This window comes from Sarcophilus harrisii, chromosome 3 (assembly GCF_902635505.1).
Source record: "Sarcophilus harrisii chromosome 3, mSarHar1.11, whole genome shotgun sequence".
Classification (NCBI taxonomy): domain Eukaryota; kingdom Metazoa; phylum Chordata; class Mammalia; order Dasyuromorphia; family Dasyuridae; genus Sarcophilus; species Sarcophilus harrisii.
Genome location: NC_045428.1, coordinates 406,616,124 through 406,628,302, shown reverse-complemented (window position 1 = coordinate 406,628,302; position 12,179 = coordinate 406,616,124). Strand labels below are relative to the sequence as shown.

The 12,179-nt window shown below is 33.6% G+C and overlaps 1 protein-coding gene across 3 annotated transcripts in view; it reads left to right on the top strand.

The window, feature by feature from the left end:
* XIRP2 (xin actin binding repeat containing 2) overlaps positions 1-12,179 on the top strand; it is a 372,930-nt gene that overhangs the window by 303,514 nt on the left and 57,237 nt on the right. For all 3 annotated transcript variants that reach the window (XM_031960527.1, XM_031960525.1, XM_031960526.1), the window contains one exon: positions 5,880-6,043. In XM_031960527.1, the coding sequence (XP_031816387.1) occupies positions 5,880-6,043 (164 nt within the window). The remainder of the gene's footprint in view (positions 1-5,879; positions 6,044-12,179) is intronic.

Sequence of the window (12,179 nt, the reverse complement as noted above, 5' to 3'; positions counted from 1 at the left end):
AACTGATGCTCACTGATCCTGAGCTCATCCACCACCCTTTCTCTATCTCCTAGACTACTAGCACTGAAATTGCCCTAGCAGACTCAAGGACAGGATACAGGCTTATGTTAGAAAAAAAATTCTGCAATTCCTCTTCCTCATCTCGATTTCCAGTGCCATAGAGATCCAGCTCCAGACTGCGGAAGTTTTCTAAGACCTCAATAGCCTGTTTGGCCACAACACTTCAAGAGTAAAAGCCTGCCAGAGGCTGAAATCAGGACACACTGGTGCTTCTGCCAATGTCAGAAAAAACAGGCTCTGAGCTTCCAGTGCCAACAGGCTCTGAACTATTGGTACCAGGCCAGAGAACTAGGGAGAAAAGGGAACGGGACAGCTCACCAGGTCTGGACATAGCCTGAGGAAAACGCATAGCATCCAGCTGGAGTCAGTTGTGAACACCCAAAAATCAGTTGATATGGAGACCTAGTCTGGGAAACTGTGAATTGACTATTTGGAAACTGCAATCAGAGGAGAAAGATTCAGAAGTGAGGGATAAGGAAATTAAGGTTTGGAGGGGAAGAGATTGAAAACACCAAGCATTCCACAGAGAAGAAATCTCAAAGATATTGAACATAAACAGATAGGGTAACAGAAAACAGTTACTATAGAAAGAAATATAGCCTCCAGATAGAGTAAATGAGTTCAGGCATCTATGAATAAATATAGCAAAATGAAGGAAAATGTCCCACATTTAATGAGACAGAGGACTCTATGGAATTTTAGAACATGGAACCACAACACACTGTTTCCAAATGGTTTAAAAGTGAAATGAGAATTATGAAAGTAGAATTTATATCCTTTATGGCAAAAAATAATGAGCAAAGTAGGAAAACTGAAATCTGTAATGACAAGTTTCACAAAAAAAAAAAAAAAAAAAAAAAAAAAAACTGGATCTTGAGAATATAAATTCTGAGAAGTGAAAGACAACCTAGAAGAGAAGCCAAAAGCAAGAATATTAAAAGAAAATATTTGATATGCATGCAAAAATATTGATCTCTAAGACAAGATGCATAGAGAAAACCTAAGAAATTAAGACTTCCAGAGGAACAGGACAGGACTACAAAGTCTAACACCACAATAAAGGACACACAAGAAGAGATCTACCCAGAACTTTTGTGCATAGAAAATGAAATTATAGTTGAAAAAATGCAGATTGGCTCTAGAAAAAAATCCAGTACTTCAAACTCCAAGGCATATAGTGCTTAAATTTAACAATTCAACCCAGAAACAACAAGTTATGCAAATCATCCAGAGGAAGACCTTCAAATACAAAGGAAAGCCATTAAAATAAAGCAGGACTCCTCTATACTTACTAGAAAAAAGTGGGGAGGGATGGTAGTAATGTGTTCTGAAGAACACTGGAGCTTAAGGATGAAGCCCAATTCTCTTGAAAATCTGAGTTTAATCATATAAACAAAAGATGGACATTTAGTCATAAAGAAGAGTTTAAAACATTTTTATAAAGAAAACCTGAATGGAAAGATTATTTATTACTTGGATACCCCAAATAGGAGAAATGCATAAGTGAATATGTGCAAACAGCAACAAAAACAAAGTTACAAAAAATTAACAAAAAAAAAACTTATAAAAATACACAAGGAAATGGGGTTGCATGCAGAAATCTGGTAGAGGAAACAGTGAAGAAGAGAAATGGAATCATTATGGACAGAACTTTGTGACACCCTGCCTACAATGAATGCTTCTTTTGTGGGACTGAAGATACATGAACAGGAGGGAAGAGAAAAAGGAACTAGAGAGGAGTTAGAAATAGATCGAGATAAAATCAAGAACTAGCAATGAAGGAAAAATAACCTCACTGGCTTCAGAAAGAGCAGACCCTATTGGGGAGTGGGTGAGGAAGAGGGGGGATGAAGATTGAAAAAGGAAGGAAAGGAACAATGTCTTATTTTTTTCTGGGGAGTGTCCTACTGATGAATGCTACTATGGGTGAAGAGAGATAAGGACTTTATGCTAAATGGAATAGCTTCAAAAATATAAAATACCCAAGTTTTTAGAACAGATAGAGATCTTATAATCCAATCTCAAAAAAGGAAATATATCTAGCTTTAAAAGAAATATCAATGAAAAAACTCCTGAACCTAATGGATTCACAGGAGAATTCTATTAAACTTTAAAAAAAAAGAGTTAGCTAACATAGTTAATAAATTATTCTCAAATATTGAGAAAGAACATTATTAGAATTCTTTTATTATTCAAATATAGTTTTAATGCCTAAACCAAGAAAAGATAAACCACAAAAGGAAAACTATAAGCCAATATCATTAATGAGTGAAATTTAATGAACTCCCAAAATTTTAAATCTTATTAAATAAATTACAGTGACATCCAAGATATCATCCATTACGATCAAGTGGTATTTATGCTACCCTTAGGTGGTTCAACTCTAGGAAAACAATAAATATTTTAGGCATATTAAAATCCCATCCCAATGTTTCTAATCTAAATGATTTTTTATTCTAAATACCCTACAAAGTATAGGCTTAGAGGGAGCTTTGAAAGAATCATAGGAAGTGTCTATCTAAAACTAAAAACAAACTATCAAGTACAATGAGAATATACTAGCATCTTTTCTAGTAAATAAGGGACTGAAGCAAGAATATCCTGTTCTTTCCTGTGTTATTTCACATGATTCTGGAAATGCTAGCTATAGTAATAAGACAAGAAAAAATAATTTAAGGAATAAAGATAGATAAGGTGGATATAAAACTATCCCTATTTGCTGATGATATGATGATTTATTTGGAAAACTCCAGAGAATTAGTAGTGAAACTAATTGAGACAATTATTAGCTGTGATGTAGTTGCAGGCTTCAAAAATAAATCCTCAAAATCAACAATATTTCTATATAATAATAACAAACCACAAAATGCAATAATAAAAAGGGGAATCCCATTACAAAAAACTAAGAATGCATAAAATAACTAGGGGAAAATCTCACAAAGCACACAAAAGATTTGTATAGATGAAATTATACAATGCTCTTTACAGAACAACTGAAGTAGGTGCTAGATTGTACTAATATAATAAAAATGACAATCCTACCAAAATCAATTTATAGTTTTAATTCTGTGTTAGTCAAATTATTAAAAGGATGCTTCATTTAATAAAAGTAATAGAATTTATTTGGGAAAAACAAAATCTAGAATATCAGGAGAGATAATAAAAAGAATTAAGGATAAAGAGAGGAGAAAAGCACTTTTTGACTTCAACCTACAAGCAGTCATCAAAACCATTTGATATAGGTTAAAGAGATATCAATGGAACAGCCTAGAAGGAAATGAAGAAATAATAGAACTCAGTATCCCAATTTTTGATAAATTGGAAATCATCAGTTTTCTACCTAGGGAAAAGTCTTTGATTAAAAAAAATCTTCAGGGGAAATTGGATAGCAGTGTTGCAGAAATTAGGCTTAGACCAAAACCTCATACCATACCCACAATAAGTTAAAAATCAATATGTAAGCTTAATATAAAAATCATATTATAAAAAATTAGAAGAGAAACAGATAATATACCTCTCACAGGTATGGGTAAGATATGTATTCTTAACTAAGCAAGAGATAGAGGTAACTACAAAACAAAAACAAAAATATTGATAACTTTGATGACCTTCTGCACAGAAAACATTAATGCACAATAAACTGATGCAGAGTGAAGTAAGCAGAAGCAAGGAACAACATGTACAAAACTACAAAAACGTAAAAGGAAAGAACACACCAAAAAACCAAAAGTAAATGTTACAAAATTATAATGATCAAGTAAGACTCAAATAAAGAGATATGAGAAGATATCCCCAACTCACTCCTTAGTGGAGGTTGGACAGTCATACATTTCCCATGTTTTGGGATTTTGCCAATGTATTGATCGGTTATGTTGACTTTTTAAAATGCTTTTCTATAAAAGAAAAGAAATAGCACTCATTATATGAGATAACTCTTAAGGAGGGGCATGGAAAGGAGATAGGTTCAAGATCATGTAACCAGTTTGTGTTAGAAGTGAGCTTGAACCCAGGACTTTCTGACCTCCCCCATACCCCATCCCAGCAGTTTAATTGTTCATACAACTTGGATAAAATCACTAATTCTGTTTCTCCTAGTGAGTTGGGGAAAATACAAATATTAATTGCTATCTGCTATGGTTATACAATCTAAGATCCTCTAGGTTTTAGCTTTTATCCAATCTACAGAGAATCCTGGGTATCTCCTTACATGTCTGCTGTTATACTCTATGGATCTTTGGGTTTTGCCATCAAACTTGCTACTTGCCTTCCATTCTGGGCCCTGTTCACTTCTCCTGAAACTAAAGTTTTCCTTTAGCTTTCTCTCTCTAGTTAGAGTATGAGCCTCTGGTTTTCATTGAATGGCTAATAATAGTCCCCAATCCAAGACTCTTTTGCTCACATTTGGGTTTTGATGGCTCAGAGTGAGTGTAAATAGCAATTGTTTCTGGCCAGAAATGCTGAGGATGTTCCTCTTCCATATACTTTTGTGACGGTATGAACAACAATAAGAACAGCAACTGCCTTATCTTTCCTATGTCCCCAATGCTTAACACAAAGCTTGGTATGCAAAAAGAGCTTAATAAATGTTTTTTTTTTTCATTTATTCACTCAACAACTACATTTCCAGCATTAAAACTTTAACAGTCTCCAATAAGACTTGAATTGTCCACAAAGACTGGGAGTTCTATTTCTTTTCAAGTTGGGAAATGAAGGAACTAATACAAGATGAAAAAATAGTGCTTTCTTTCCCCCACTCCACCAAATTCCATATGGGAAAACATTTTTGAAGACTCAACTAAACACACACACACACACACACACACACACACATATATATATATATATATATATATATATATATATATATATATATGCAAGGAAACAAATAAATTTAAGAAAAAAATCCAGCAGTCCACAATGATAAGAAGCAGACCAATGATTGCAGAGGGAAATCTTTTGTGAGAAAATAACTCCTATTACTATTGGCATCTTCTTCTGAAACTTGAGAGTTGAGAGCATTGAGAAGTTAAGGTGTTTGCCTATGCTAACACAGATTCTCCATTAACTAAATTACAGTTATTCTTAGGCCCACATAGTAGGGTAATTTCTCTATGTGGTGTATTATAATATGAGAAATGTGGGGTAGAAGAAAGACTACAGGAATTGTTAAATGACCAACAAGTGACATAGATATCTCAGTTTGGGAGTCACACAGATTTGAAATTAGTGGGTGAGAACTCTCCAGTCTTTTGTTCAGCCTCATTTTGCCATCATGTATATAAACTTTTCACCCTGGATCTGTGGAAGATGACAATAGAGAAATTAAGTAGACTGTGAAATTAGTAAATGGTAAAATTGTTTTAAATAATGCCAGTGTTTGTCTTATGAAGTGAACATTTATGAACAAAATGATTCACCATCATTAATCAACTTACACAGTATTCCAGATTTAGATTTGTATAACTCTAGCATGGAAAATATTAAGGAAAAATTTAATCAAGATAAATTTTAAGATCATGCTGAAATTCAGCATCCTTTTCCATATTGCCCTATCTGCAGCTCCCTTCAGAATAATCCCATGAGAAAGAGATGAATCCTTTTTTGATTAGTAAACTAGTATATGCTGAAGTAGCATTCTGTTTTGTGTGTAAAAACTTGGAAGAAACATCAAAGTGCTTGTGAAACACTATAAATGTTGTTAAATTACTGCATTCCGGTTTAGTAGACCAATTACCTTACGTTTCTTCTTTGTTTGGAAGGTGATGCTGTTTTATTTTCAAAACCTGCCATATCTCTGAGCGTTTTGCATTTGTTTTTAGCTGCTGATGGTCCTAACAAGCCTGTGAGTGGGTTTACAGAAAGTAGTGCTAACTGTGGGCCACTGGATTTCCAAGAGGCTGTATCACTAAAGGAACGGATGGCAATGTATCAAGCAGCTGTTTCCAGGGGTGACTGCAGCAGCAGCAGCAGCTTCTCTGCTAATGTAAGGATTTACTCCATTTTTCTTTGCATTTATAATACAGGAATAAGATCATAGGAATGCAGATTTAGGTCTTAGAGTTCCCCAAGGCCAATCTCTGTATTTTACTTATGTATCTGGGAGAGATGAGTTGACTTGTCAAGATCACACAAATAGATTATTAGTAGAGATAAAATTTGAACTCAGATCTAGATTCAAATCTAATGCTTTTTTTTTTCCACTTTACTTTTGTAGCCTCTAGCAATGTACAAATATGGCTTCATGATAAATGCTCTAGTTAGGAAAGTGAGGGATTCATTTCCAATTTTAATAATTTGGGTTTATATAGTACCCCAGGTGGTCTCAAAGAGATTTCATTTAAATTCTCTGGAAGTACAATTTCTTTTGCTTTTCTCTTTATGCATGAAATCCATTAGGAGTAGCTTAATCAACATAGAAATGAGAAAGATTAGCAATTTAGGTACTTTGCTAAACCAATTATGATCATAGCAAACTATGGGACTCAATGCTACCACCAATATTTAGTACCAATGGCTAATAAAATCATATTACAAAGGATGCTATAGGCCCCATCCTTGCTGGACGCTCATTCTCAGGAAGTTGACACAAGTGGCATTTTAACAAGAGTAGAATGACAGAATAATGAGAAAAGTGGATATTGTTTTATAATTATGTTGTCAGAACGAGCAAAATCATGCATTCAACATGCCAGAATATTTTTAAGTTTTAAATGTATCTTTAATTGGGGGAGAAGGGAAAGTAACATATTTGCTCATCAAAGGGATATTATTTTTTATATCAGCCCTTAGCATTCTTCTTCTAACTTGTTTCCAAAATAGATATTGAACATGTCAAATCTATTAACAATATTATGGCTCTGAATTAGATTTATTTTGCTATCTTTGCATTAAAATGTAATATATTTTTATGAGTGGATGTTTTAGACATTAAATTACTGGAATTCTTAAATTGTCCATTAAGTAATTGGCCTTTGCCTTTTGACAGACTGCTTAGATAGCACCCCCTGCTGTATGATGATGAAATTACTAAAAGTTAATGTTCAAACCTTTGGGGAGAAAATAATCAATTAACAAGCAGCTATTTGGTAATTACTGACTTTAGTAAAGACAGTTTGGACAGGGAGACCTCTGGCACACTGAGTACAAGGCAGGGATTGTCATAGGGCAAACTAATGCTAGGAAAATCATGGATCACTATTTCTATAGTAATCCAAATTTATTTTGCTAGAGATGACTAAATTTAGATTCAGAAGATCAAAGTTCAAATCCAGCTTTAGATAGTGACTAGCTTTGTGGACAAGTCATATTACCTCTCTGAGACTCAGTTTCCTGATCTGTTAAGGTGAATGGGTTGCATGTGATGGCCTCTAAGGCTCCTCTCAGCTAGATCTAAATTTATGATGCTATCATCCTATAACCGAAGAATGTTTATTCAATTCAAGAAGAGCTAGATACCAAAAATAAAAAACCAAAACTAAATAAGTCTTGTGCCCACTAGGGGAAACAATATTTACACATATAGATAAATACAAAATCCATACAAAATAATTTCTGTGTTTCTGGGAGGATACTGACAAATGGGAATATCAGGAAAAGCTTCTCCTTAAAGTAAATTTATGTTCTGGTTTTATGTAAGCAGCTATCTGAGGTATATTAACCCTTATAGAATTCTTAGGACACTATTGAATGCCTCAGATATGGTTTTCTCATGGTGTCTTAACAAGGCTTCTTAAACTTTTTCTATTCATGAACCATTTTTGTCTGAGAAATTTTTATATGACTCTGGATATATAGGTATAGAAAATAGGTATAAAAATCAAATATTTGCTGATAATAAATCATAATTTCATAATCACCATATTTAGTTAAATGACTTCACATGGAGTCATGACTCATAGTTTAAGAAGCTTTAGCCTAAAATATCTCATTTCTGTTGTGTGAATTTTAGCCTCATTCTCTTCATTTTGTGAGAGTTTCAAATGGAAATAGTAAGAAGAATTATTCTAATATATGTTATCTGAGTTGTTTGTAGTAATTTGGCAAAAATTAACTTTTAAGGTCCTTTCCAAATTTCTATGATGGTATTATAATCCTCTTTGGTAGAGAATTGACAGAAAAATGAGACAATAAAACATGAAATCTGTCTTCCCCTCTCTGACCCTATATATACATGTAGCTCAAATGACAGCTGGAAAAAAAAAGTTTGCTAATAATAAAATCTAAGTATTGATAAAAAAAAATCTTCCCTCAGATTTCACAAGTTAGTTGGTACCCACAGATCCAGTATTTAGTAAATTCAACAGAAGAATCTACCAACACCATAAACATTATTTTTTTTCTGAAAAAGATTTCTTCTTTGTCAGAGATTCAAAAATCATTTCTGGAGAAAATAGTTGTGTAAGAGGTTCCATATAAACCAGACTGTATTAAATCATAACTAATAGTGAAAATGGTCATGCTACTCCATTTAAACAGAGTTCAAACCTGATATTCCCCAACTCTCTCCCTCTTAATCCATTTCCCATTAGACTGTTGTGGTGGTCCATATCACTTTTTTTTTCTGGCTACATTTAAATATAGATTTATGTTAGACTTAACAGATCATTGGTAAAAACTGTGTAAAATGTTAGATTCCATCTTCTCATTAATTTGCGTCTAACTATTCAACTGATATGGATAATTTTTTGCCTATGATTGTAGGTGGTAACTGCTTAGTACTAGGCCTTTATTCTTTTCTACTAGCTTTCCTTTTCTCATCAAGTAAAGTCTGACTTGTATCTTTTCAAAATCAGACTCTCACAGAAACTTTACAGTTAGAGAATTAGCATAGAGCTAAATGTAGTTAATTAGCTGTGTCATCTCCTGAGCATTAGCTTCTTAGAATATCACAATGCAGACAACAAATCAGTCTGTTTACAGGGCTTACTTATTTGTGAAGTGTAGTTGAAGAAATAAATTATATCCAACTTTTTCCAAGTATGCGAGTAGTCTCTTAATTTTGAAGAGTTGTATTGGAAACCCCCTAATAAGGACCTTTTCAGTAGTTGAAAAGTGAAATGAAATGCTTTTAGCAAAGTGACATTGCCATTTTAAAAATTACTACTAATGGAAAAAAGCAAATAGAGGGAGAAAGAGAGAAAATGGGGAGAGGCATAGATTAATTAGCCTTAAACCCTGATAGTGTAGCTCACTAAATAAAATGTTTGTATAGTTCTCATGGGGCCAGTCAGTGTAATTCTGTCTTACAGCCTTCTATTAGAGACCAATCATATTGTAAATATGTAGTATTAGTCATAAAACAGATTGGCTATTAAATATAATTAAATCAGATCAAAATCATCATTACTATTGAAAATAATAACTGAAGTCCTAAGCAGCACAATAAAGGAGGAAGAGCACTGACTATGGGCTTGAAGATCTGGGTTCAAATTGAATCTTTTACTTAATATCTATGTGATCTTGACCAAGTCACTTAGCTTCCTAGAACTTTCTTGAGTAAAATGGACTAGACAACCTGATACCTCATCTAACTGCAGCTGTATGATCCCATAAGTTTTACTGATATGGCTCAAAAACTTTATTTTGAAATGCAAAGTACAGCACTATTATCAAGTGCAGTTGATTTGACATATGAATATATTTATTGACAAATGTAAACGCACAGAAGCATTGTACTATAATAGATAAGGCAGCCAAACTCAAAGCTAGGAAGACCTGAATTAAAATCTTGCTTCTACTAGATATTAGCTGGTCATTAAGTCTCCCAGTGCTCTCCAGGCAACTCTCCAAAGTTATAAATTGTGGAGAGGATGCCAATCTGCACCAGTTACAGAAATTTCTAAAACAGTAACTTCTCCTTATCAATAAAAGCACAAGTATAAATTCTGTTCCCTTATTGTTGGTAAATTTTTTTAAAAAAATATCAAGGATTTATTTTCTCCCTATCTTTTCTTCTTCCCAAAGAAATGGGGGTGTGGAGGAGTGGATACCTTCCTTGTAACAAATAAGTAGAATTAAACAAAACACATTTTCATATTAGCCACTTCTAAAAATGTATCTTATTCTGCATGTTAATTCATCACTTTCTTATCAGAAGGTCGGGGATTAGTTATCATTGTTCTGGAATCAAGGCCAATCATCACATGGACCAGAAATCTGGGGTTTTTTAAAAGTTATTCAGAGTTATATTTTTTATACTTTTTAGTGCAAGGATGGGAGAATACAAATACCCTAATTCCTAAACCAGAATGCTATTGGAAGGGAATATGAGTAGTTGCTTTTCAATTCCATTTTGTTATTGAAAAGATAATCTGCTTGCTCCACATCTCAAATTCCCTGACAATTTTTCCAATGAGAGAATGCTTAGTCACTATTTGAACTCATCTGATCAATTTGCTTATGACTTGTGTAGTTATAACCACTTGTTGTAGTTATTGAAAATAATAAACTTCTTATTATAATATTCAGGTTAATTTGTTCAATGTAATATATTTATGTTATAGGTATGTAACGTACATAAGTTGGTTGGGATGGAGGGTTGAGAAAAATAGCCTTTTGGCATATAAATCCAAAAGGGCTTAATTTTTTCACCACTTTCTTGGCCCTATATCAGTGTATTAAAAATGGCCTGCAACTTTTTCATTATTTTATAGTGCATATTAAGTAACACCAATGACACTTTTTTTTTAAACAAAACTAATAGAGTAGATAGAATGTTGGGCTAGGCCTCTGTTGGTACAAACAATGGTTTTTACATAGATCAAAATAGATAAATAATATATGCTAATTGTCAGAGAAATGTCTGTTTTCAGGTAAACTTCATTTTAAGGCTATCTAAGTAATGTCAATTATTTGGCCAAAAATCTTACTTTTATAAAGGCCTTGAATTTTAAAGTAGGGAACTGGATCATAATGAATGTTTGTGTGACAAAAGTTAGTGATTGTTCAAGGGTGCCAAAGGATGAAGAAGTTTTAATATTCTCCCGACACATATTACCAGACCCAAAACTATACATAGGAGAAAAGAGAGTAAATCATAGGGCAAAGACAAAGCTGAGCACATTGGAAAGAGAGGAGTGGTATATGTGTTCTTGGTACAGTGTCCAGTGCACCATGGTACTATGAATAGGACACACGTCCTGGAGTTAAGAAATCTTGGGTTCAACACATATCTGAGATATTTACTAACAGTGTAAGTCTGAGCCACTCAACCTTTTGAATGCCTAATGACCTGAAGGGGTTTTCTGAACTCTAAATCCATGGTCTTACATTGGTCTTCATAAGGATAAATGAAACTGAAATGAATTTGAGCAATTTCCTTAGTGGACCATCTGCTAAATGAGGAATAATACCATATCAAATGAAAACACTGAAAACACATCAAGTGTTTTCACTCTCATAACTTTTCAGCATTCTTTCCCCCTACTTCAGAGTACCAGAATGTGTTTGACATACATTGATTCTAATTAACACTGGTAGATTTTAAGATGTGGAGAAACGTATGTGCACTGATTCTATATCTAGTGTGGATGTCTCTATACTGTTTTGATACTCTTAGCTCACATCTCAGGTTGCTTGACCATTATATACAAGATCTCATTGGCCTCCAGGAAATATGACATGACCTATTTAGGATTTATCATAATACATTCTGAATATCATAATACATTCTAGGACAAAAAACATATTTTGCCCTAAAAGGTGTCAAATGAAAATCCCACAGATCAAAATCACAGCTCATTTTTTGGATTCTCTTAGTCTTCTAAGGCTGTATAAATAAGGCTTCCCTAACAAGGCAATATTTCTACGGTGCTCTTGAAAGTGCCACCAATAGAGGTAGCCATCTTACCACTATAATTCTGTCACAAGCTGCTTCATTGGAAGTGCATGAAATATTATCAAGAGAAAAGAAAATGGTGGTGGACTTTGAAGTGCCTAGTCATGGGGCACAGTGACCCCTGTATCTTTTTCTTCTTTTACAAGGTAGGGGAGACTCTGGAATTCAAAAGACTGTTAATATTTATCAGTCTTCAATCTTTCAAATGAATCAGATAATAATCTCATAATGAGTCAGCAAAGTTTTGATAACTAATCTTGATAATGTATTGCCTGTACAGATA